At 38.5% G+C, this 26,267-nt stretch overlaps 3 protein-coding genes across 3 annotated transcripts in view; 1 reads left to right on the top strand and 2 right to left on the bottom strand.

Moving 5' to 3' along the window:
* The first annotated feature begins 896 nt into the window (after nt 1–896).
* Nucleotides 897–7,185, top strand: RAB17 (RAB17, member RAS oncogene family). The gene is made up of 6 exons (XM_053471352.1): nt 897–956; nt 2,687–2,848; nt 3,300–3,451; nt 4,025–4,150; nt 4,658–4,751; nt 6,827–7,185. The coding sequence occupies exons 2-6, from the start codon at nt 2,689–2,691 to the stop codon at nt 6,946–6,948; spliced, it is 654 nt and encodes a 217-aa protein (XP_053327327.1). The 5' UTR covers nt 897–956; nt 2,687–2,688; the 3' UTR covers nt 6,949–7,185.
* An 884-nt stretch (nt 7,186–8,069) lies between these two features.
* PRLH (prolactin releasing hormone) lies at nt 8,070–11,664 on the bottom strand. Its single transcript, XM_053471765.1, has 4 exons — nt 11,620–11,664; nt 9,563–9,718; nt 9,028–9,069; nt 8,070–8,420 (listed from the first exon to the last, which is right to left on the bottom strand). The coding sequence occupies exons 2-4, from the start codon at nt 9,660–9,662 to the stop codon at nt 8,254–8,256; spliced, it is 309 nt and encodes a 102-aa protein (XP_053327740.1). The 5' UTR covers nt 9,663–9,718; nt 11,620–11,664; the 3' UTR covers nt 8,070–8,253.
* A 1,823-nt stretch (nt 11,665–13,487) lies between these two features.
* MLPH (melanophilin) overlaps nt 13,488–26,267 on the bottom strand; it is a 34,136-nt gene continuing 21,356 nt past the window's right edge. Inside the window, exons 10-18 of the mRNA XM_053471674.1 lie at nt 24,377–24,460; nt 24,120–24,299; nt 20,671–20,847; nt 19,279–19,434; nt 18,691–18,783; nt 18,013–18,105; nt 16,374–16,431; nt 14,427–14,518; nt 13,488–14,206 (exon numbers count right to left, since the gene is read on the bottom strand). Coding sequence (XP_053327649.1) covers nt 14,183–14,206; nt 14,427–14,518; nt 16,374–16,431; nt 18,013–18,105; nt 18,691–18,783; nt 19,279–19,434; nt 20,671–20,847; nt 24,120–24,299; nt 24,377–24,460 — 957 coding nt within the window. The 3' untranslated portion in view covers nt 13,488–14,182. The remainder of the gene's footprint in view (nt 14,207–14,426; nt 14,519–16,373; nt 16,432–18,012; nt 18,106–18,690; nt 18,784–19,278; nt 19,435–20,670; nt 20,848–24,119; nt 24,300–24,376; nt 24,461–26,267) is intronic.

Raw genomic sequence — 26,267 nt, 5'->3', positions numbered from 1 at the left:
CTCAGTATATAGTGATGGGAGTTATGGTGTACCACAATCAATATTTGGCTCAGTATATAGTGATGTGAGTTATAGTGTACCACCGTCAGAGCCTGGCTCAGTATACAGTGATGGAAGTATTATGTACTGCCGTCTGTTTCTGGCTTGCTATATAATGATAGGAGCTATACTGTACCACCATCCGTGTCTGGCTTACTATTTAATGATGGGAGTCATGCTGTATCACTGCCTGTGTCTGGATCACTGTATGATAGGTGTCATACTGTACCACCCTCAGTGTCTGGCTCACTATGTAATGATAGGAGTCTTGCTGGACTGTCTTGACCAAATTTCTGTTGCAGACATGTGGGCAATATAAGGTCTACCAATGTTTTGTAGCTATATTACAACACCGGTTTAATACAGTAAAGTAGCATATTAAGTATTAACCCTTTTTAGTGGACGTAGTCTTGGTACATTTTCTTCCTTGGTGGCCATTCTATTCATAATTACGTAAAATAATCACACACTTTTTAGAAGCCTTTTTAGTTTATACTGCAACAATGTATTGGTGCCTACATTTGTGTTAAATGGCAATTAAGTTTCTGTTCAAAAATGATAAATGATTATTTAAAGAAAAGTTTTGGGTATTAAACAATATGAAAATTATGTGAAACACCATACACGGTCATCATCCAAAGTGTTAAACAAAGCGCATTATATGATGAAAGGGTTAATTATTCTCCTTGGCATTGCAGTCAACAAGACAAATGGTCCAATGCTCAATCTCTAATAGTGCTAATTTATGACAAAAAAGGTAACACTATGCCCTGCAATTACACTCTTTGTCCCCGGCAAGACATCTTTGGACTTTACTCCTTATAATATAATATTAACCGCAGTAGAAATCTTGTTTCAGTGGCGCTTCCTCCAAGTGATATGACGAACGTCTGCCCCGTCTGTATGCACTGAGACAGGTGAGTCTCATACATGTCAACACGTATAAAAGAACAGGTCCTGGAATGACCATAATTCCCTTTTTACGATTGTCAAAAATAATAATTGTTAAGCACATCATTCCCTGTGTATTGTGTATACAGATGAGCCTCATTCTTTTTTCCTCTATACTATATGTATAGGAAGTCACTTTCCGAGAACTCTGATTTAAATTGCTTGTGTCACAGTATGGCTAAACGTGGGGAGATTCATGGGAATGTGCTCCCTGGGTAAACTTAGCTCTATTATCTTAGAATACAAATCAGTTAACCCATGCTAAGTGCCCCACAAAAGCTTAAAAGAACTCTAATTCCTGCACAGAGACGGAGGAAACTTTTATGGGATCAGCATTTACAAAGTTCTGGAGGAAAGCCATTTTTTTTTATATTTCGCACTTTGTAAGTTTTGCAGAGATGTGTTTTTTAATACAGTTATTTGTCATCTCCAGCACAGACTGTTAGTTTGTGCGGAGAGCCTACTTTATCATATGTATTACTTTGTCTCTGTCATACACTAAGTGGTATGTATAAATTATTTGAGATATATAAATAAACAATAGCTCTATTAATCAAAATAAAATGAATATGTCACAAAGTTAAAAAAAAATAACATTATATGCTGGATAACTTCTAACCAAAAGGTAAGAAACGTACCAGGGACCCTGTCAGGTTTGAGTTTCAGGGGTTTTGCCCTAATCTCAGCGTCTCATGGTGAAGATTCTCAGGGTCACACAGACTGAAGCTTTTTAAAAACTGCTGTGATGGTATACAAGACTCATAATAATGCTTTTGCTACAAGTATGTCATGGGTGATACCCTGCTTGAATGCAGGTGACTTGATTAAGTGTGTCTTTAAATAATGACAAGTCAAGGTTTCCATAAGGACCATAATTAATGCCGTTAGGTTAACACATTAGGTGAATCACTGCATAGAATCTTCAATACGGGCTGTCGCCGGCTAATATAACTGATCCATCAGACATCAGACATACCTTACAAACCTGGTCTTTTCCAGCACAGTGCTCAAATTTAAAGCGCTTGGAAGACCAGAAGCCACATTCCTTCTTAATTTGGAAAATAAACTTAGTTATTTATGTATTTTTCCATGGTGGTTGGATGCTTTTTGTGGCCCTTGTATGGAACTTCAGGACATGACTCCATGGTTAGTGAGGATTCAAAGTATGTTTTAAGACAGTCTAGAACAGGATCAGAGTGGTTCCCCACTAACAGAGGTACTTAAGGTATGTTTGCAGAAAACCTAGTATAAATAAATATACAGTATATTTCTTAGGTATTGTTACATGCTCAATAGTATCAAGAATAGTAGAACTTTCCAATGAACGAAGAGTTGCCTTGCTTAAGACAGCTCACTATGATAATAAATATGATAAAACCATTTTTTAGTGGTCTCTGTCCTTTAATTTACTATGGTTGGTCGGCTACCTCAACTTGTAATGCGTGTTGAATTTCTAATACCATAGATGTTTGGAAACTTCAGAGTGTATGAAGCTGTAGTCCTTATCTTAAGTATAGTTCTAGAATTCCTTTCATTGTATAATATAAAATCCCACCCTTATATCAAGTTACGTTGAGAAACAGCCACCGATTTTAAGGTTCAATGCCAAAGATGCTATTTTTCATTTGGTAGAATACAAGCACTGAGTAAGTTTCACAGTTTATTTTATATTGTATGCTTGAATTGCTTGTCTCAGGGATGGAACTGAATGCAACATCACCACCGGTGCAGCACTTTGAAACACAAGAGGTCCAGGTCTACAAACTAGTGTTACTTGGGAGCAGCGATGTGGGAAAATCCTGTATGGTAATCCGATACGTTAAAGATCAATTCCAGAACACTGTCCCTACCACAGGATGTAAGTGACTCCCTTAGTCACTGACTACAATGATCTCAGAATGATCTCAATTCATGAAACCCGATAAGATTTTTGTAAAATATATATAATGTTTAATAATGAATTAATTGAGTAGGTAAAGCCATGGTTTGTAATACTCCAAAGTGTTCTTAGGAGTCACTGTTTAAGTAGAAAATAATACTATTCAGTTCAATTTCTTGCCGCATCTAAACTCTGTACCAGATAGACTTGCAACCTACTTATGGCCTGATTTACAATGAACCCTGTTTGCAATCATTACCTCTTCCATGTGTTAAGTACCATACTATCATTTTAATATTACTCTATGGATGCTTCCTGTTTTCCTTTTGTACGATGATTTCTTTAAGCAAAATAATCATAATTATATATATATATATATATATATATAATGCATAATACAGACCCTGAATGAGTTTCATTTGTGCATCAGGTGCCTTTTTCACGCAGAATATTAATATCATGGGCAAGCCCTTGGAATTTGCCATCTGGGACACTGCCGGACAAGAGAGATACCACAGTGTTTGCCACTTGTACTATCGCGGAGCCAGCGCGGCCATGTTGGTATATGATATCACTCGCAAGGTCAGACGTGTTCATATGTCTCATAAGCAGAAAAAATACTTTTAGCCAGCGGTATAACACAAAACCTGGGCCCCCTTCAAGCTATGTTAAGGGGACCCTCCCTATATATGTATCTGGCTTTCTTGAGTGTACTCCATTATATTATATTTTATATGGAGCAAATAAACACACTTTTACTTACAATATGAGCCAATAGTACGTTAACAAACACAATGTGTATGCTTGGCAATAAAATATTATAGACATGATTAGGGCCAGTTTCAAGGAGCCAACTTTTGTACCAACCACATGGGCAGGAACGGCATGTGTTACACCACTGCTTTCAGCCAAGAAAAGGTTTTAATTATATTACCCAGCATGTCGGACAAAGAAACATGTATAGCGACTTTGTTATTTTGCTAAATTAAATATAAATATTTTACTGTTTTATTCCATGCTATAATTCCACTTAAAATTGGCCAGATACAGGTATCTATAATGTACAGAATAGAAGCAACTTCCCCCCCCCCCCATTTTCTCCTGTGTTCTCTTTGCTATCACCGCTATATCTGGTTATCTACCTTCTGCCTGCAGGAGACTTTCAGCAGAGCTCAGCTTTGGCTGCAAGAGCTGGAAAGATATTTTCCTGATGGGGAACTGGTAACAGTTCTGGTAGGAAACAAGAGTGACCTCCAGGCTGAGAGGAACGTCCCACAAGAGGTATGGTCTTCTACTGGTCTGAGATATATAGGTATTGGAATAGACTTGTAAGATGACGAGGTCTTGTTTGAAGATTGGGTGTCTTGGGAAATTGGAGACCCATATTTATTAGCAAAAGCCCTGGATCTGCAAGATCACCACCGGCTGGGAAACATCTGAACCCCTAGATATGCTTGTGCAGAAACAACTCATCCTCAGTCAGCACCTTTTTTGCCTTATTGTGATGGGGTTTGTAGCAGGTTGCCCAATCTTCCATTGAAACAATTATCACAAGAGGGGCAAATTCAAGCTAGATTCACAATATTATAGTGTCCCAAAACATTTGCCTACTGATAGCAAGGACAATAATGCTCTAAGCAGACAATCTGTTCCTACAAATGGACTGCTTAAAAGGAGCACAGTTAGGGTGTAAATGCTGCCTAAAGCCCTTCATACGCTACACTACACTAGCCTTCCCCTGCTTACTGCGACATGTAAGTGGTTGAGTATATGCTGTTTTACACACAGGAGGGACGGGCCCTTGCTGACAGTAAAGGGCTCCTGTTCATGGAAGCCTCAGCGAAGACTGGGGACAATGTGTGCGAGGCATTTGAAGCTTTGGGTAAGTAGATACTTTAAAGGATTTTAGTGAGAGAAGCTCTATGCCCCCCATTAACCCACTCTACATACATTGGATTCTGACTCCAGTATTGTATTGTTACATAGACTAGAAACCATGGATTAGGACCATTTGACCCATTATTTATTTATTTTCTTTTTTTTCTTGTAAAGACTCAAACTTTGGTCTTGGTCTTGTCTTAGATTAAGGCTAGCCATATGATGCACTTCTTGTACACATTGCCATTTGTGCAATCACTGTAAGGTGTAAGTATCAGGGATAAAAGATAGAAGTACAAAACATTATAAAAAGAGCATGCGAGTCACAATAAGACCTCTATTAGGGTCCAGTGGCATGGTTAACCGCCTGCGAGCTGCACCCCTAGGCTTGGGGGGCAAACCTAGATCAAAATATGCTACAGAATGTCTGCTCAACTTTATGAAAATAAATGATTTATATCTAATATTTTACATAAAATGTTGGTATCCAAAGGTGACATTATATATAAGGTCCAGGTAGTTGGTGTTCGAGCCTAGAAGATCCCTTTGTATTTTTGTCATGGTGAAATATTAATTTTATTTTTATTAACAATAACTGTAGAACATTCTGAACTCGGTTATATTACGATATTTTCCTGATGTGGTCCCCATCTGCTGGTCCTACCAAGACACCAGCTGGGAGCATTACAGCTCAGGGAGGAGTACATTTTACATGAATCATTTGTGGAAAGAAACTGGCAGTCTTACATCCTGGAGACAAAATACAGAACTTCTGAATAATTCCATGGATCTATTCCTGTTCAGAAAGTAGTAACACAGCACATGCATCTTTTCCAAGATATAGAGTTACCAAGCAATAACTGTCAGCATGTCAAGTGATCCATGTAAGGATCCTAGTCCTGTCTCTAACTTTGCCCCCCAAGCCAAACTGCCTCTTTTGCCATTTTAAATGGCGTGGGTCTGCATGAATGTCCCATGTACTGGGGGGTGAGTATAGCACGAGTTCACAACCACAGGATATGTTTTGCTCTTAAGATCCTGTCTCCAAGCCAATGCATAGGAGGTTCTGATGTATCTGCATTTGCAGCGGGACAAGTTGCTCTGCCTGATCTGTAGCTATGCCTAACTTTGGTATTCTGTTGATTTAAACTACCCGTATTTGCTCGATTATAAGACGACCCTGATTATAAGACGACCCCCCACCACTCTGGCATTTAGGAGGTTAAAAGGCATATTATGGGGCAGAGTGGCATATAGGGAGGTATAGGACATTTCAGGAGGCAGAGTGGCATATAGAGGGTTAAAAGGCATTTCTGGAGGCAGAGTGGCATTAAGGGGGTTAAAAGGCATTTCACAGAGCACTCTGCCTCCAGAAATGCCTTATGCCCCCCATTTAACACTCCCTCCTCCAAACTTACCGGAGCTTCTGAGTCCCCCGGTGCTTAGTCCTGGCAGCGTGTAGAGCACTACAACTCTACAACTTGTAGTGTAGAGCTCTACACGCTGCCCGGACTAAGTACCGGGGACTCAGAAGCACCGGTAAGTTGGGGGGGGCATAACACAGGGGGATCTGGATCTTAGTCTCATAGTCAGACCTATTTGAGGTCTGATTATAAGACGACCCCGATTATAAGACGAGGGGTATTTTTCAGAGCATTTGCTCTGGAAAAAACCTTGTCTTATAATCGAGCAAATACGGTATATTGGTCCTGAGTATTCTGTCCCAAATGGAAAATATGATGCATAGATACTTTACCAGGAATGACAGAATATAGAGTACATCTCAGACAGTAAGTATGCTGGATTTTTCCTCCTCCATATTAAATACCTGTGTCGATACATGATGTCATATGGTGCCTTGATGGGTAACACTACCAAACCTCATATATCATAATCTTAGGGGGGAAAGCAATATGTAGAATTAACATTAAAATAACATTACCAATTAGATCAAAGGGATACAGTTTTCCTCATAACCAGGAGCCCCTAGGCGATCATTTTAGCGTACCATTCCTGAGAGCGAGACCTTAGCAGATATGATGTTGCCTGGCAATTTCTCTCCTTTCACTTTAATTGCAGGTTATGAACTTCTATCTCGAGAATCCAAAAGACAAGAAAGAGAGCGCAAGAGAAGCACGGACATTACCATACGGGGGCAGAGAAACATGTCTTATGAAGGGAGGAACTGCTGCAAATCCTAGAAGAAGCCCTTAGCATAAGCACTGGTACTGCAGATGCTAAGGAAGTCAGCAACACGCATGTTCAGCACGTGCCCATGGGCATCTGTAGCAGGCTTGGCATCAGTAAGTTTGGGCTCCATCTCCCCAGAAGAAAAGTAGACTGGGGTAAGAGGAACAAAGGTCTGCTGCATGAAAAATATGCCCTGTGTTGATAAGCACATTGTGTAGCGAAGAAATAAATATTCTGCATTGTACAAAGAGTGGAAAATGAAATAATTTGGAGAATCCGTAATTGATGAGGTTCGGGAAAAAAAGCCAGGCCCCGGGGCCCTTGCTTGGCTTCATAGGGTTTGATTGCCTATTTGGCCTGTCCTAAGAGAGGATTTGTAAAATATTTTATATGTGGAAAATATATGTTAATCATATGATTTATAATATCAGCTTAGACTAGAGACTAAACTTTCATTAAAATAAATATAACTGATTAGAAAGACAAAAGATGTTTTCAAAGTTTGTTTTTTATTTTGGCTGGTATAAAAGATCAAATTCTGAAAAGAGAAAACACGGTATTTTTGTTTGCAATGGGAACAAAGGATATGAAGTGCAATAATAATATAAAAGTAACAGGACTGTAAGGACATGAGACAGATGTGAGAGAGGTGAGAGATGTTTATGGGGGTTTATGTTTTCAAGGTCCTTAGATGAATCTCCCTTCCACCTACTGTACTTGGAATTGACTTTGGGAAGGATATAGTTAAGGTTCTGTCTTTGGTAAACCCATGGTGCCTGGACTGGCAGAGAGATTTGTCAAGTTTAAGATGGGCACTTGCCAGTCTACAACTCTGTCACCCTCAGCCCACCTCGTTCTCGTAGAACTATTACTTGCTCGAATACCTTCAGTGCCCTAAAGGCATAAGAAGGGAATCCTCATAGGATTCAAACCTTTGCATGTAAAATGATGATACCTGACATTTAACCAGCCCAGGCAGGGAAGATGGCTAACACCTGGAGTGTTATGTTTGGATTAATAATCCTACATAATCTACACCACTCAGACAATAACAATAAAACATAGTTCAGAACCCCTAACCAAGATGTCTAGGTGAATTTATAATGCTAAGGGACCATTGTACCCCATTTCTAGCCAATGTGTGATATTTTGCTCGTATTAATAATCCATCTGAAGGTAATATGACAGCTTTGTGCAGCATTTATGCGGCTCACTGGCATTGAGGAGGTTAAAGGAGCTGTGCAGCTTTTTTTATGAAGACACCATATAGATATATATATACAGACAGGAGATGCGGTGACACACACTGTTAGCTCTCAGTTATCTTCAATGAGTTCATTGCTTTCTTGTATGGGGACACATGTCTGTCCCTGGGATCTGTATATGGATTTCTGGGCTTCTTCCCACGCGGTACCCCTCCTCCCAAAGCGCCCCACTGGACGGATCCCACGGCCCGTGTACCACGAGGGGTCAATATCAGGGTCTGTTGAACATAAATTTGTTAACAATTAAGTGATGCAACAATAAAAAGCTTCTAAAATATGTGTTTCTGTACTTGCCTTGTGATTTTATGTATACATATAAGCATACCTGGGAGCTTTCTTAATGAGCTAACCCTGGGATTCTTGAAATATTAACCCTTTCATAGCCCATCATGAAGATTCCATGTAGTGATTTGCAAAATGTGTAAACCAAATGGCTATCGTTGATTGATGATTATCGTCATTATAAAGATACACTTAATTGAGTCATCAAGCTGGGATATCAGCTATAGCACACTGGTAACAAAAGAACCAATTGACAGTCTTAGATGTGATCACAGCGGGGTAGAATGGGAAGAAGTGATCTCCAGACCCTAAGAATCGGCCCTTTCACCCTGAAGGGCAAAAACCGCAGAGAATCAGGGTCAAACCCTAAGAGTTCTCAGGTATGCATATAAGCAAATATGCTAACATGGATTTACTGCGTAAATAAAAGTATGTTAATTCCACTGTATTTCCCATGTGTGAGATCTACTACTGTCATTGAGATATTGCCCTTTTCTTTCTTTCTGAAATGTAAAGTCCAGAACTGTATATAGTAAAACTTACCGCTCCTTCTCTGGGCTGCAGAAGCCATTTTAGGGAACAGACCTAGAATGATTCAGAAGCAAAATGAATGTTAGTATTCAGAGCCCGATCATCGTACCCATTGGGTACCGAGTGCTATTTGAGGAGAAAAATTTCAAAATATATGGTTTTTGTTCTATTTTTATTTTACTCTAGGAATCTCTAACTTATATAATTTTTGATTGAAGCAACTCATTTGCACAGTTATAGCAACAAAAGAGTAATATGGAGCTAACAATTGTGTAACATAAAACCGGATAAAAATAAGATAAAAGGAATAAAATAGAGCTGGGACTGAATTCACTGGAATCCCATTTTATAATATAATCGTTACTGTCCCTTTAATATGATAAAAGCTAAAATAATTATTTTTATGTGTACTATATGAATGTAACAGCATCACTTAAACACATTTACAAGCACGGTATATGATAATTATAATACCCGGAGCCATGCCAATTGTAGTGATATTGTTATGCCCTCTCTTTAATGGCCACTATTCCCATCGAATACTCACTTCTAATGTCTAGGGAGGGCTGCAGCACCCGAGTGTGAGTTTCGGGCAGTGCCAGGCAGAGCAGCAGTAAGCAGGAGATCAGGGCACACACTGGTTTCATTCTACTCCTGAGGTACCCGCTCTCGGCAGGTGAAATGCTGCTGGGCACCAGGCAGCCTGTAAAGGGAATTAAGTCGTGAAAATTGCCAGGAAAGCCTCCTAAAGATTTTGACAAGGCCCTCATTATACATCTGCTTGGATATGTCAGAAAATAGACAATGAGAGGGTGTACAATAAACGAGTTTGCAATCTACAGAAGGTCAGGGCATATTACCCAAGAGGTAAAATTGCCGCTGTTAAAGATAGAGCAGTCACACTAGTATAAGTATTTGACAAGGGCAGGAGAGGGACTATGAAAGGTGAGATAAAGGAAGATGGGAGGAAGGGAGTTAATGTGTAAATTCCTAGGCATACTTAAAGAAGTGGGGATTGAGGGATTTTTTGAAGGACCAAAGGCAGGGAGAAAGACGGATAGACCGGTGGAGGGCATTTCAGAGAATAGGGGCAGCCAATCTTTCAAGAGTACAACTAGAAAACAGAGCATAGGACATACGGAGAGCATTGGATGAGTGGAGAGACCAGGTAGTGAGGAGATGTAAGCAGATGAGTGAGGAGATGTAAGAAGAGGAACCACTATGGTTTGAAAGTAAGATTTAGGATTTTGAAATGAATCCTGAAGCACACAGACAGCCAGTAAAGAGAATGACAGAGGGGAGAGGTGTAAGTAAAGCAAATGAAAGGAAAATAAGGAGAGAGGAAATGATACAAAGAAAAAGACATGGCTAGTAAAACAGCACATAAAGGAAAAGGAAAGAGAAAAAAAAAGCGAGAAAATTACAGAAAAAAATTAAATAAAATGAAAGATCATGAAAACAACACACATGGGGAACAGAGAAAAAAAGAGAGAGAAAAAGAATAAAAGGTAAAAAGCAAGCAAGAAAATCCAAAAACAGGGCTACGGAAACAGCACATATGAGAAAAGAAAATGTAGAAAGAAAGTAAAGAACTCACGCACTAAAGAAAGAGAAAGAAAGCACCAAACAGGGATATAAACACATCACAAGCTATAGCTACTGAAAATCATTTACTTTTACAGTCCCCACTGTAAAGGATGTCAAGATTTCTGGACATTTTATATTCATCATAAAAGAGAACAATCCTTACCATACTTTATGCAACCCATAATTACATACTCTCCGGACATTACAAATGAATGAAAAATCAATGGTCCATCATTACAAACTGATCCGAGATTAAATATTTATTAGAGCTCTGTGCATCGTCACATTCACTTACGTTATTAAACACTACATATTACAACACTGGGCTCCATTATCACATACTTACAAACCATTAAGCATTCATGCTCCATGTATACTGATATATATCTCACTGCACATTATTCAGAAATACTCCAATTAATACACATTCAGTAATAATTCTCATTCTAAATGACTCACTAATACTTCAAACCATGGTTTTAAATAATAGTAGAAAAATGCATATAGTGTAAGAATATTATATGGGCCAATATTATAAATTCACTCTAATTGCTGTAGCATTTATTAAATATTTGTGTTAATGCTAACTTGGAAGTCATAATTCAAATTCAATATTCCTTACTACACCACACATTAGATGCTCTCTGTGCCTAGATCAGTTTCAGGTATTGTACATTGCAATAGTACTGTATACATTTAATATATGAGTATTATGCTTGTCGCTTTCAGGCAACCCCAAACAGTCCATTTGTTATACAGACTTAAGTCATCATCAGTGGTCACCAGAGCCTGATAGGAGTTGTAGTCCAGAGCAAATGAGCCACCATCCCACCTCTCCATGCATTGCAGTCATGCATTATTATCTTTTATTTATATAGCGCCAACAATTACGCAGCACTTCTTAAAGTCCATACATTCAAAGGGTATGACAAAACTAGAACTGACAGACTAAAGAGGTACTCATGGCCCGGCTTTCAATAATCTAGGTATTAGTATTCCATGAACCAATATACTCACCTAGTCTCTCGGTCAGTGGTTCTCTCTCCCTTCAGGGCTTTGTCTGAAATTAATCCCCTTCACACACTGGTTATATTTGCTGCCTGCCCTGACGTCATTAACAGACCTTCTCTCAACACTCACAACCTCCCTTCACCTACCTAGCCCCTAAGTCCATTATGATAATTTCCCTCAACCAACTCAAGAATTTGCTTTTAATGACTCACATGTGATTCTCTTATCTCCTTGCCTTTTCATTTGTCAGAAATGAAAAGCACAAGAAAGATCCGTTCTCTCATTCTTGGCTGCTAATCAGTCCGTACAAAGCTCATTATACCGCCTGAATATGTTCTCACATATCAAGGTTTTCACTTGTGTACCCAAAAATTACATTTCTAAAAAAAACTATTTTGTAAAGAGTTTCCAGTTAAGGAACCAGCGCATATACCTACCGGAACCCAATGGTTGTCACAATATTTACCCTAGGATTTGAAACCCAAATGCTAACATAGTTCATATAAAAAGCTGCACTTATTAGCTGTATTTATAAAAGAATGATACGACAGGAGATTGTCATCTACATGAAAAAGTTTATCTTGTCCCTATTATAGAAATAGATCCTGTTACTCCCAGTTATACAAACAAAGTATGCAATGTTTGTCTATAGTATTAACCTCGACATACCATTTATTTGTACATAAAACATGTTAAATCATTTATTTCCAGTAGGATAGTGGCCGTAGACAAATGACTGTAAAGGTATTCTGATGGGAAGAAGCTTGGCTTCCCTCAGTTCCAGTTATGGCTTTGGGGGCTTCTGGAAAATGCTGAACCTCTCGCTTGCCCGGCTCATTTGCACATTTTACTTCTGTTCAGTGGGTGAAAACAGGTTGAATTGAGACCATGTCTTGAATCTATTCTGTTTCATCTTCTAGTTTGCAACTTGCCAACGGTTTTCAGGTGCGGAAATTTTCTTGAGCCAGTAGGCACTGGGCCACTATAGCTAGGGCACCAAGTTTGTTCTGTGCTCCCATCAAATTTTTCACAGAGACAGCTGTAGCGTTAAGCTCGGAGGAACTCTTTTCTGTGATCAGTAACTATCATCTTGTGTGGTATGAGTTTTGAGTGTCCTTCGGATTGTCCTCTGTATTGATATAACTGCAGTTGATGCATGCAGGCTGCTACTTTTTCTCAATAATCATCATCACATCTTCATGTATTTTAACAGTTAAAGGGCCTGTGCCACCCTAAAAAGTTGTCAGGAGTCAGTACAACACTTTATCACCAAACATATGTATATGTTGACCATCACACCTATTTGACCTTGTTGGACACCTTATTCAAAAATCATGGGCATTAATATGTAGTTGGCTCCCCTTTGTAGTTATAACAGCCCCACTCTTCTGGGAAGGCGTTCCACAAGTTTTTTGGGGGTTTCTGTTGTTCATTTTTTGCCCATTCATCTAGAAGAGCATTTGTGAGGTCAGGCACTGATGTTGGACAAGAAGGCCTGGTTCGGAGTACCAATTCACCCTAAAGGTGTTCAAGTGGGTTAAGGCCAGGGCTTAAACCATGTATTTATGGGCCTTGCTTTGTGCACAGGGGCATCGTCATGATGGAACAAAAGAGGGACTTTGCTAAACTGATGCCACAAAGTTGGAAGCATACAATTGTCTAAAATGTCTTTGTGGATAACAGGGCAACGATTCTCATGGTGTAATACAGAATTTAACAGTGTCCATAAGCCATGTTAAAAAAAGTGTTAACACAATGTATATATTGCTTTAGGCTGCATTGATTAATGTGACTCTGTGATTAAGTGACAGGTCTACTTTAAATATGAAAAATCCCTGATGGATTTCTTTATTCAGTGACAAGCACCCATGTGGTTATGTGAGTAAAGGTCAGGCTTTATTGAAATTGTTCGGTGAATAGCACTGCATACAAGTGAATCAAAACATGAATGTCTACATTTTTATTAATATAGGTATAACGCATATGAATAATGCCAGGGAGTAACAGATACAGGTTTCAGCTTTCTCATTACAGTGTTCTTTGGTCTTTCTAGCTGTTCAGCATGACATTTAGCCAGATGCAACAAGCACGATTAATTATTTAATGTTTGACATTATATCAGAAAGTTAGGGGACAAATACTGCACATTTCACCCTTCCTATACCAGAAGAATAAATTATGGGCTTCTTCTGACATTAAATAAGTCTAACTGGGCCCTGTCCATTAATGAAATGCATCACTATAAAATATGAGAATATACAGCTGTAATATCTAGAGTAGGACATGTTATATGCCAAGACAAAGCAGATACACGCAGCATCAAGGTCTCTATGTTTGCCCACAAAAATCTCCTGCATCTCATTTTTTTTTTCATTTTCATTGTTTCACTTTCCCCTTTCTATTTTATTTCACTGATGCTTGTCTCAGACCTATGCTGATCATTGGAACCCATAAACAGTCGTCATGGGAAAGCTCAGTCTTCTAACTCTAGAAGGGTTTAAAATATATACACGTTTTTGACCATATACGTTTTTGACCAGCTGGGTTGGAAGAATCTTGGATCTGAGCTTCATCGCTGGCTGAGAACAGGTCTCTACAAAGACAAAAGAAATAAAATAAGTCAGCATGTATCATTAATATAACTCATACTCTGTCCAAATCCTAAACCCAACACAAATAAATAAAAAACAAATAACTTGCCCTAACAATTGCCCATTATAGTTGCAAACAAATGTATTTGTCTTACACATTAACGCTTTTGGGCGCCTTCTAATTAGAACATTATCACTCTCTCTCTCTCTCTACATTCTTACCGCAAAGATACGATCAACCTTTTTATTCTTTGCATTGGGATTGCGCTGTGTCAGTGAGCCACGGTAAAGAGCATTTCTTTCAAAAGCACCATCTGAAACAAGAAAGCCACTGTGTTAATACCAAACCTAACCTCTGGTGGCCACGTAGATTAATAAGGGAGTAGCAACATTTCTTTCTCGTCGGGGAACATGAACTTTTCCTATTTTCCTTCATACATGCTCTGTCTGCAACATGAGGGCAAAAAAAGGTATGGACATTCAAGATCCACAACTATTAAAATCATTATGTACTACCTTCTTACATTCATTGAAAACATTCTCAAAACAATTTGACTTGATAACATATGAGAATGTGAGTTCTATGGTCTATTGGCGCATCTTCCGCATTTTAAAAGTAGTGTTTATCTACGTTCACTCAACCATTGCACCTACACGGGGTCCTCTATATAAAACAGTGTACCCCTTTTGTATTTGCATGACAGGACTTTAAAGGACCTCCTACTCCAGTACAGTTACAGTATACCACAGGTACAGAAACATAGATTGAAAGCCTCAATGACAGGATTAAAGCATTGGATACAATGGACAGCTACACCATATTATAAATAATCTGAAACAACTAGAATTAGAATTCAATTAGAATTATATTATGTAGGAAGGTCCATCCAACGTTCCATAAGGCTTCCTAGGAACTAAACATTTTGAAAAGGACTTCCTACTTTGACAGTCTTCTTTAAAGACCAATTAACAGAAATCAGAATGTAAAGTGTTTGTCGCCTGAACAAAGGTATGTCTAGGTGTCATGGGACGCCTTCAAAATATTGTTCATGCAATTTACATAAAACTTGGCCTGCTGTAGTGTTTCCTAAATGTTTGAGCAAATTACCCTTGTTTGTACTTTGGCTGCTCTGACTTGCAAATTACTGTAATTCTATTTCTGGTCCCAAACAGTACATTTGTCACTTCATTACACTAAACAAATACATGTTGTGGTGTTTACAGATATACTGGAACTCCACTGTATGTCAGTGCCATGGGAACGGCCATCTTGACTTCCTTTTCTCAGGGGTTGCATGTTTATCCCTCTCTGTTATGCTTTCTCCTACCTATAGCTCAGTGCCATTGACTTTATCAGGGTGGGGGCGAGGAGAAGGAAGAGAGCTTCAGAATAGGAAAGTCATTAAGTAAACCTGGTTTTGCAACCTTTGGCAACCTTTCATTCTTTACTCTCAAACAAGATATCTCCTAAACAAATGAAAACAAGCAATAAGTAGTTCTGATTTATATATATATATATATTTATATATATATATATATATATATAAAACATTTTCAATGCTAAAAGCTATGATGGCAACCCCTGTTAATCGGCAATAAATGGTAACAATAATGTTTTACAAATAAGGCATACGTCTTACTGGGAGTTTGTCAAAAAAAACTATTTGCCAGTTTTACCAATTATTTAAACTGCGGAACAAGTAGAAATACATGTTTTTTCCAATAGTAAATGGGTTAAATTAGTACTGCCCTGCTGTGCTCCTTTGTCTTTAACAGACATGCTACTGTAAGGAACGTAATAACTGTGGTAATCGCTATGAGATAAAACAGACATAGAAGGTTAATTGGAAACATGTAGGTCATTTCAATGGGTCTGTCTTCAAAAATATTGAAAAGGAAAGGCCTAGCTCTTAGAGTATCATTAATTGCGTACATGTCACAGCTGAACGTCAGCTAAGGTGCAGAACAGGTTGTAATTTATTAACGTTGTTAGTACATTATTATTTTAATAATGTAATTATTACACAATATATAACATTTATTACATGCCCAGATATTCTGCAGCACTGTACAATTTTAGTAACAGCTATACATTGTACCAATATGTTAAGCTATATGTTATAACTAAACTCATATATGTGTTTAGTAATTCACAGAAAAACTGCTCACCTGGCACCTCAGTGTCAATGTTGAACTTTTTCCTTAGGGCTTCCTGCATCGACAGGATCTAACAAACACAAGTCACATAATATAAAACATATTTGAATTGGCCTGATTATATTAACATTATAACCCTATTACTTTTAAAAATAAAGAATAAATCTGAAAAAAACCTTTTTAGAGGCAGATAAACTCAAAAAGTCTGTAAGACAACTCATAAAAAACATAAAACAATTAATTTATAAATAATTAAGCTCAAGGAAGGTGATCTACTCACAAATACTTACCCCTCCTTAAAATGCATTGCAATAAATCATCACATCTGTAACACTATATACAGAAAAGGTTTAAATTATAATTATACTGAACCTCATACATGTAATGAACCTCTACAGAAAAGGTGTCCTCCTTTCTGTAGAGGACAGTATGTGTGCCACAGTGCCAAACCGTATAATCCAACAATGCACTGAGATCTTACACGGTCCAAAGCCTTGTACAAAGAGGAGCAACTAGTATTAAACTGCCTTTCGCTACCCAGTCCAATACCCCTGCCCCAGCAACTTCTCACCGATTATAAGACGACCCCCCAAAATCAAAATATTAATTTAGGAAAAAAACAAAAAGCCTGAATATAAGACTACCCTATAGGGAAAAAGTTTTACCAGTAAATATTAATTAATGTAAATTATTTTCATGTTTAATAAAAGCTATGATTGAGAAAAATATATTTTTTAAATTTCCTTTTATTTGCCAACCTGCCCCCCCCAGTTATGCCACTCTGCCCCCAGAAATGCTTTATACCCCCATATTTGCCACTCTGCCCCATGATATGCCTTATACCCCTGTATGCCACTCTGGCATATAGGGGGTTAAAAGGCACATCATGGGGCTGAGTGGCATATAGGGGGGTATAAAGCATTTCTGGAGGTATATAGGCATATCATGGGGCTGAGTGGCATATAGGGGGTTAAAATGCATTTCTGGAGGTCCAGAAATGCATTTTAACCCCCTATATGCCACTCAGCCCCATGATATGCCTTTTAACCCAGCATGTACTGGCTGCCTTGGCTTGATAGGAGTGTGATTGCTGTTAGCAGTTTGATATATATATATATATCAAACTGCTAACAGCAATCACACTCCTATCAAGCCAAGGCAGCCAGTACATGCTGGAACCTGGGGATGATAGCAGTGGGATTACAGCCTCCATATGCCATGCTACAACCCCCACCCCCCTTACACATCCATGCTATCACACACACTCACACTCATTCACAAACATTTAAATACTCATTCATTCCCTTAATCACACACACTTCACACATACTCAAAAACCCTCCCCCACCCCCTCACCTGAACTGCAGATCTCCCACTCGCAGACTTCTGCAGGGGACCGGCTGTAGCAACTTCTCTGGCCCCGCCCTCAGAGGAGGGAGGGGGGAGATAGAGTTCTGTGAGGACGCTGCAAGCTTCCTGCCCTGCTTCTAACAGAAGAGACGCTGCTCGCGACCGGTAAGCAGCATGGCGCCAGCATTTTTTTGGGGTCTTATTAGAAGACGACCCCGATTATAAGACGAGGGGTATTTTTCAGAGCATTTGCTCTGGAAAAAACCTCGTCTTATAATCGAGCAAATACGGTATTTCTAACCTTGGCTTCGCTAGGAGTTGAAGTCAAGCTGTAGCCCTCAGGAGGTGATGGTATGAATGGTTCAGTACTACGGGAAATGGCATTAGCACAAACCTAGAAGAAAAAAATATATTAAGAAAATAGACACACGCAATACCTTCAACCTCACATACACTACCACAAACACACTGCCCTACTACACACTCAGTCACATATACCACTGTCAGCCACACAGATCACACTGTACCACAAACTGGCTACCACCAACCACCAAAATCAACATCAGACACAAATATGATGTTTTATATGTTTAAAAGCTTTGGTTTTATGCAAAGGTTTAGTGCATTTTATACAATTGTATGCATACATAAAACAAGATTGCATTGTATATCTTGTCTAATTGCATTCCTAGTCTTGCCGAGGACACTTAATTGTCATGAGACACAAAAGCTTGCAAGGAAAGGTCCTTAAACCTTATGACGAAAGTATAAAATATCAGATATGCAGAAATGTATATGCCTAATACATTAATAGATGTGGAACAGCACCATTATGGAGCAACAGGAATACTTTTTGTTTTTTGTCAATCTTAGTTAAAGCAGAAAACACTATATAATGGGTTTGGTACTTAAATTCTTAATTTAAATTCTTAATACGCAATATAAACCTGTTAGCAGTATAAAGTATCTATATTCTTACCCGCGGGCTTGATTTCTTTTTCGTTTTATCTGAAGGGGTTACAGTAAGTCCTGCAGCGCTCAAAGCTGCTATTCTAGATTCAATATCTGAAACCTAGAAACAACAAAAATATTCCTATTTTATTTTTCAATGTGACTTTTTCTGTGCTGTAAAATAAATCATTACAATAATATTAGCCAATATACGCTTCAATAGCATCTAATATTTTTGCTAAAGGAGATACCTGTTTTGTTAAAAAGATATTTGCATCATGATTTACAAAATATATATATTTAAAGGACCTTTAAAAAATCATTACATATGCACATAGAGGGCAAATGCCAAAGATGGGACATGCATCTGCACCGAGAATGTAATCACTTGGCCCTCAGGTTTTTTTTTTGTTTTTTTTCTTTAAAAAGTCCTGGATTTAATTTCTTTAAATCCAGGACCAGTTTTTAGACTTACTCTCTTGAACTCCATTTTGATGCAAACTCATAACTATATGATTTTGTTTTTTGTAACAACGCCAGGAAATATGATTAGACTAGGATTATTTTATAGTGTTTTTTTAGTGTATTTGGTTGTTGCTTTGTACTGTGCCCCCACCTCACTCTCCGTCTGTTGCACTTGTGCAATTGCCGACGCCACGCTGACCTCTAATTCTGAAAGCTCGGAGTCGGTGGTGCCGCTGTGACGGGCTCGCTCTTCCAGGTCTTGAAGCTTCTTCTCTAGTCCATATGCCTTCTCTGCTGCCACATACACCTGGACAAGGAATTAAGATTTGTATATAATATCTCATTCCTCACCAATTGCATAGTGGCGTCCCCTTAAAATAGCATTCTAACAAAACCATGTCTATAATTTTCACGATTACAAAGAATAACCTAAATTATATTGTTTGTGGCTGTTGGAAGATACATAATTTTGTATATATGCAAACAGAACCGTGTCTACACACAAGAAAATACGCATTATGTTTTTTTAAGAGCCAAGAAGGCATGTGTCCATCGATACATCCATAGAGATCAATAAAACAAGGACAACTTGTTGGATTCTGGGTGTTTTTTCAGCCCTGTCTGCAAACCGTCATGGCTGGAACCTGATATTATTTTAGTGCTTTGGTAAGTTTTACTATTACAATGTTAAATATTTAAACTATAATCAGAGCTGCTAAGCCGGTCTTAAATAAAACACATAGAAACACAGATACATTTTACCATTGGCAATGATGGTCCTAGGGATGCAGCAAAAACATAATACACATGCTGTGGGAACCTGAAGACGTATGAGCTGGAAGTGGAGAGTGAGAAGTGTCACCTGAAAAAAGGGCCCTAATATACAACTTTATACAGTTGGGAGCCTTGAAAACTGATGATGAAGAGAGACACAGAGTTAGCATTGGGCGAGACAGACGCATTGATGTGGTTTGTCTCTTTGAAAGCTGTAAACCGAAGAGAGTAAATTATTCTAAAGGAGACCTGGAAGGAATGGATGCAATGAATCGACCCAGAGATATAAACAGGTTTGTGCAGTGGGGTGGCAGGAGCCACCATGGGTAAATAAACATAATATAAACATAATATAGTTTTATTGGTGAAACACCGAAAGTTGACAAGTCAGATTTTGCTGGCCAGTTGAAGGGCTTGGCAAAAAGTACAGGTTAGGTTCACGTACTGTTGTTCCTTTCGATTTTATTGTCCACAGACGCTTAATAAATTTACTATATTTTTTTTATACATGCATGGACTTCCTGGTGTGATACTGCTGTCGGCTGGCACAACTATCGGTTTTTGTGTCGCAATTTGGAACCTGGACCGGGTCCTTTTGGCGTTGCAGCACCCAGCTACGCTTGGATTTATCATTTGAATTTATTTGGGATTGTAGCCTCTCCCTTTGTTTCCTTCAGGTTAGATACATAGTTGTGCTGTATTCAAAAAGAAATGGCATATGGACACGCTATTCACATGGTTCTAGAGCAGATTTATTCCTCATCCTTACATTTTCCTCAAGGTTCTGGAATTCAGTCTGTGCTTCCCTGCTGCCTCTTGGCTTGGCACTAGGGATGATGCCCTGTTGGCGTTCGTCCCCCAACGATTCCTGTATGGCGTGCTCTGTAGCGTTAATGGTGCGCAGCATTTTGGCTGTGATGTCACAAAGAGCCTGAGCCGCTGTTCTCTGCAGATGGAAGAAATTACTTTCCAATCAGAGCAGAGAACCACAAACCTCCAACAGTGGGCAATTTTGTTGTGGGGTTGTTATTAATATATGATCAAGGACACGTTACACTTGCTCTTAAAAATGGCAAAGGTACAAAATCAAAACAAATAAATAAACTATTCTAAAACACTTCTAGATTTCCATATTATGCTTCCAGCTCTTCAGGTTTCCCATTGATACATGCACTTTTAAAATGTAAAAGAATGGAAATCACTCTATCCCATGCCATCAACATAGTGGTTCTCGTTGAGGTGTTTTGACGTAAGAGTAAGTGAAGTGCACTTTTGTTAGAAATAATACACTATTAGGGCAACCTAAAAGCAACCAAACTTTAAACCAGCCTGTTTGCATGTACTCTAGTGTTGGAGAAACATGCATCATTTCCAAACCACCTACAGGTCAGTACATTTCTATTAAGAAAAACATACACTAGGTATAACGAGTGAACAGAAACATGCCTGTGACCTACTATTATAAGAAACAATGAAGGAAAACCCACAAACACACAGATCACACACTCAACGCTTCTTTTTCTTTGTAGAAAGAGCTAAAGGGATCCATTAGCATGAAACAAGGCTCTACAATTTCTGATACTGAAGAAGTGTCCTCTGCTGACGTTCTCTACTAAAGAGAAGAGAGCTGCGTATGGTTGGGGCAGAAAGGGCTGGAGTTGCATTAATTTTCCAGCTTTGGCACAGCTCCTTGAGAGCTCTCAAAACCAACCTCAAGACCCTGCTCAAGAGGCACTTTGATCTGTTTGAAGTATCTTCTACGCTACGCCTAGAACAAAAGGCATCATCTCTTATGGTGGGAAGAGAGAGCTGCCATTAGCAGGTCCTTACAACACCAGGCTGAAGAGGAGGTGTTCCTGTTATTATTTGCTTTTTTTTTTTTTTACCAGTAGGCAAGAAAAATCCTTCTTGTTCTGGTCAACTTTTTGAGATTAGTATTAACTCATTAGTTGTTGATTTAACATTTTCACCAGCAACAGTCCTTTGCTCACTGGAACGTTTAATATCCATAATGTTATTCTGTAGGATGAGCATTAGAAATAAAACAACGCTATGATTGCGGAATACTCCGATCCAGATGCTTCTCTTATCATACTGGGTTATATTACAATATATCACATATTAACGTCACAGAGAAGAGTGATCGTTTTAAGGGGTTAATCTTAATCTGGCCTTGGTTCTGGTCCTTAGATGTAATGTAAGGAGGTTTTAATCTAAGAGGGCAGGGGAACACTCTTTGAGTAGAAGTGGTGGAGGTTAACACAATAACAGTGTGCACTGAATAGGCATATGTCTATTCCGACTATAAAACGGGCCAGTTAAGGTTTTGAGTCTTTACAACGGGGAATAACAGGCATACCAGATGGGCTGAATCTTCAAACATAAATACATTTGTTATGGTAGGGTTTAAAGATTATTATTCTCAAAGTTATAGAATTTTCTGTCTTTCTACATATCTATTTGGGGTTCAGATAAAATCTGTTTAGTTATGTACCTGACAGCTGGCATCTTTAAGTCAGCAGAATCAAGTATCTGCATATGTGGGAATAAACCCAGTTGTGCCAACTCCATCATTGTGGCACAGTACTGGTAAGGGAACCAGAGACACAAAATAAGAATATTAGCAACCTTCACAAAGAATAACGTGTAAATATGCATGCCTCCTAATTGGTTTTCAGACACTGTCCCGTTGTCCTGGGTAGCTGGCACACTGTCCTGCTTTTTGGAGCAGTCGGGGTCATGGGTCAGTTGACGAGAGATGGTCTGATTATCCCTGATTGGCCCAGGGAGCTGAAAAATCAACTGCGCTGCACATATGCTCTGTTTCAACTCCGGTGTGGGGGAGAAGCTGATGCCGCAAGGTTGGTCTTCCTGTAAGGCGGCTTGGAGGAAACACCTGGACCCCAACCACCTCTTTCCACATCCCTTAAACAGACATAACACTTTGAACACCTGAAATGTTGGAAAGGCAAGCGTATGGTAGCTTTGCAGGGTGTGAGATTGCTTTTAATTGGACATTGGAGGATCAGGAGCGAGCAGAATTTGTGCCATCAATTGTGAGAAAGAAGAGTTCCTGCATGTCGACAGCTGATCTATTCTTTGAGATGTATATATGTGAATATATATTTTTTAGGAATATTTCTTCTTTTTCTACCCTTCCTGCACAGTTATAGATTGAGAAATCCAGGGTCAGAAAGGTAACTTTCAGGGGTGCTCCGTCCAAGGGCACAATAGGCCCCATACTGGTCTGAATACTTCATGCAGGGCCAGAAGGATTTCTTCAAACAGGGGGCAGGTGCTCAACAGAGTCAGGTAATAATATAGGACTGCTTGCATACAGTAATGAAATGAAGCCAATCAAGGTAAGCAGGTTATATATAGATGTATAGATCCATGGTGTGGAGTGGAGTTGATTGGGGTGCCAGAGGAGGCCAAGCTGGCGGTGGTGGTGCACTTAGCAGTACCAAAAGGAGCCTTCTCCTGATAGCATTTCACTAGCCTAATACTACTAGATTATTTGAAAATTCCTATATAATCACCATAATTATAAAAATGGGGAATTTATTATAAGGAAAACATAATCCATACCACCATATTTACCAACCAGACAACAATATCAATATCACATCCCATTAAATCGGTACCCAGGAGTCCTATGCTTTGACCCTTTGTCTCAGGGACAAAAAGGTATGGATGAAAAGGTAGATTCTTAAAGTTACATAGTCTGAAGCTGATCCCCTCCTACCCTTCTGGCATCATATATATGACTCCCATCTGGTGCTTGCTACTAGTATGTTACCGTTGGTATTCCTATTTCAGAGCAAGTTACTCAATCAAGTGTCAATACAAGTCAAGGTGTCAATAAAGACAAGACAATAGGACAACCGCATAAAATGCTTCCCCGACATAAACTCTGGTGGTATTCTGTAAATTCACAGGAAGTGAAATACACCAGGGATTTGCCTCTAGAACCCTGGTTTGTCACATTTGTTATTTCTTAATAAACACCATCCAAAACAGACAGTCCATGGTTTGCATTTATATTAAGGTTTAATGCCCTGTGTATCTTTTTTTTTCTGTTTGTTTAGAATAAAGCAGCAAATAAGCATTTATAATTATATACATAGACAGTATCAGAAGAAATACATTCTTGGGTATAATGTACTTGACCATAATCGACAATCAACGCTTGAGTTCTCTTTTTAATTCCTTCCTTACCTTCTGAGACTGAACAGCGTTTATATCTTTGAAAGACCCCGTTGATGACTTTCGTTTCAAGCTTTTCTCCTCATCCGATGACCCTCCTTTATCACTGATGTTACTGGCAAGTTCTCCTAGCTTTCTTTTAAGGGTCTCCTCCTCCAGATCAGCATCTGTGTGTGCTCCAGGGCCTAAGGACTAAGGTTAGGCAGGGTCACAATGGTTCATTCATTTGTAGATTTTCTGCATGATTCAATAGGTTACAGTATGGTTACCTCATCTGAAGTCAGTGACATTCTCTCCTCAAGACGGTTTAACATGCGTTCAATGGCAGACATGCGTTTATTGAGTTCAGAAATCTGTGACAGAGGAGCAAATAAGTAGGATCCCATCACCAAAAGGCAGATTGGTAAAGTCATGCTTACAGATCCCAGATCCCAGTAAAGAGAGATAAAGCATATGTGAAATAAAATTTGCTCAGATTGCAAGCATTAGCTAAAGTATGACCATATTGCCTAGATGAAAATCTAACCAGTTCTAACCTCCACAAAAGAATACACCACTACAATTACCAAAGGTTCTAAGATCACTGTGAAGGACTCCAACCATGTTATGAGCAGACCCCAAACATGTGGAGTAAAGAAGCGGGTCTTATACAGCTGCACAGAATACCCATCACCAGCAAAAAATGTCCAATCAAGGCAGTAACAAACATCTTGTGAAGGCACCGTTATTTTTTATAACTAAAAAACCAAATCTTGAAAATATTCCCTTTATTAAACATGCTCATTCCCCTGCCTGGTATAAGACTATCATCTAGTCTCAAAGGGCTACACAGACTAAAATTGGCCTTTGGGTAGAAACGAAACCAACCAACCAGCCAACAACAGCCCAGACACACATGGATTATAAGAATAGTAACTTATAATAATGCATCCCTTTAACTTCATGGCTTTAAATAAAGAATGTTTATGGTTTTTACCAGCTAACACAGCATGAAACAGAATGTCATCTACTGGCCAAGCTTTCCTGGTAGTGCTTTAGACCAGACGAGAAAGCTCCTCTGACTCATGGTTGCGACAAGTTAAATATTAGATTTCCACATTGGGAATTCCAAATTAAACCAAATAATCTGTATGGTTGAATAGTGAATAGTTTCCGTACAAAATTCAAACATTGTTTTTAAAAGTAATCAGAAATTATTGCATTTGTTTTTACTAAATTTACAAGTGTAACCCAAGTACGGGTAATGCTTTTGTTGCTTCAAAGTGTGATTGTGGACTATATTACAGCTTCAAGGAGCTTAGTTGTGTATCTACACCAATTATATTCCATTTCTGTATGCCTCATGAAAGCAACATCTTCACAAAGTTATATGTATAGTAAATCTGTGCTTACAACTTAAAAAAAAAAAAAATAAAGTGACTAAATTTACAGAGCGTGTTTTTATTTGTATTCTTTTCTCAATATATTTTCTATGATGTAGTGATACATAACCAGTGTATAGTAAAAACAATTTGACTCTGTTAACCATTGCATCTTTTTTTGTGACACTGATGTGTGAGGCAAATCTCAATAAAAGCAATTAATTTCAAAGTTATAAAAACCCCCTTATTTTATTTATTCATAATGAATATTGTATGCAGGTCACCTGCAACTCACTAATCAATTAACTTTTTAAATGTTTATATTTAATTTAAAAAAAAAAGATTAAAGCAATAATATACATACAGTCTACTGCAATATAGAAAAAATATTATCCACTATATAAATCACCTTTCCTTGGATGCTACTTCTCCATGTAGATGATGATGATGATACATTCTTCATATAGGTGCATGGTGCTGTCTTACCACCAGGTGGCACTAAACATTATCATTTTCCAAGTTGTAGTATTCTACTGCCAATGTCTATGAACATTGCATGGCTGTGTGCTTTAAAACACGTCAATACTGGATGTGACTGAGAGTTCACGTACATTTCAATGGTCCTCAACCATTGCATAACAAATAAAGCATTATATCACAAAAATGTCTTTATAGATTTAAATTATGTTTTTTGGAAAACTTTATTTTGCTTCCAGGCAAGAGAAACGAAAGGGCTACTTGGCACGTTTCCTGTCATAGAGGGTCTTATTTAATAGTAATTAGTCATTAAGATGATGTT

The sequence above is a fragment of the Spea bombifrons genome, chromosome 7 (assembly GCF_027358695.1).
Source record: "Spea bombifrons isolate aSpeBom1 chromosome 7, aSpeBom1.2.pri, whole genome shotgun sequence".
NCBI classification, from domain to species: domain Eukaryota; kingdom Metazoa; phylum Chordata; class Amphibia; order Anura; family Pelobatidae; genus Spea; species Spea bombifrons.
The sequence above is the reverse complement of the archived record's forward strand: the minus strand, read 5'-3'. Positions and strand labels throughout refer to the sequence as shown.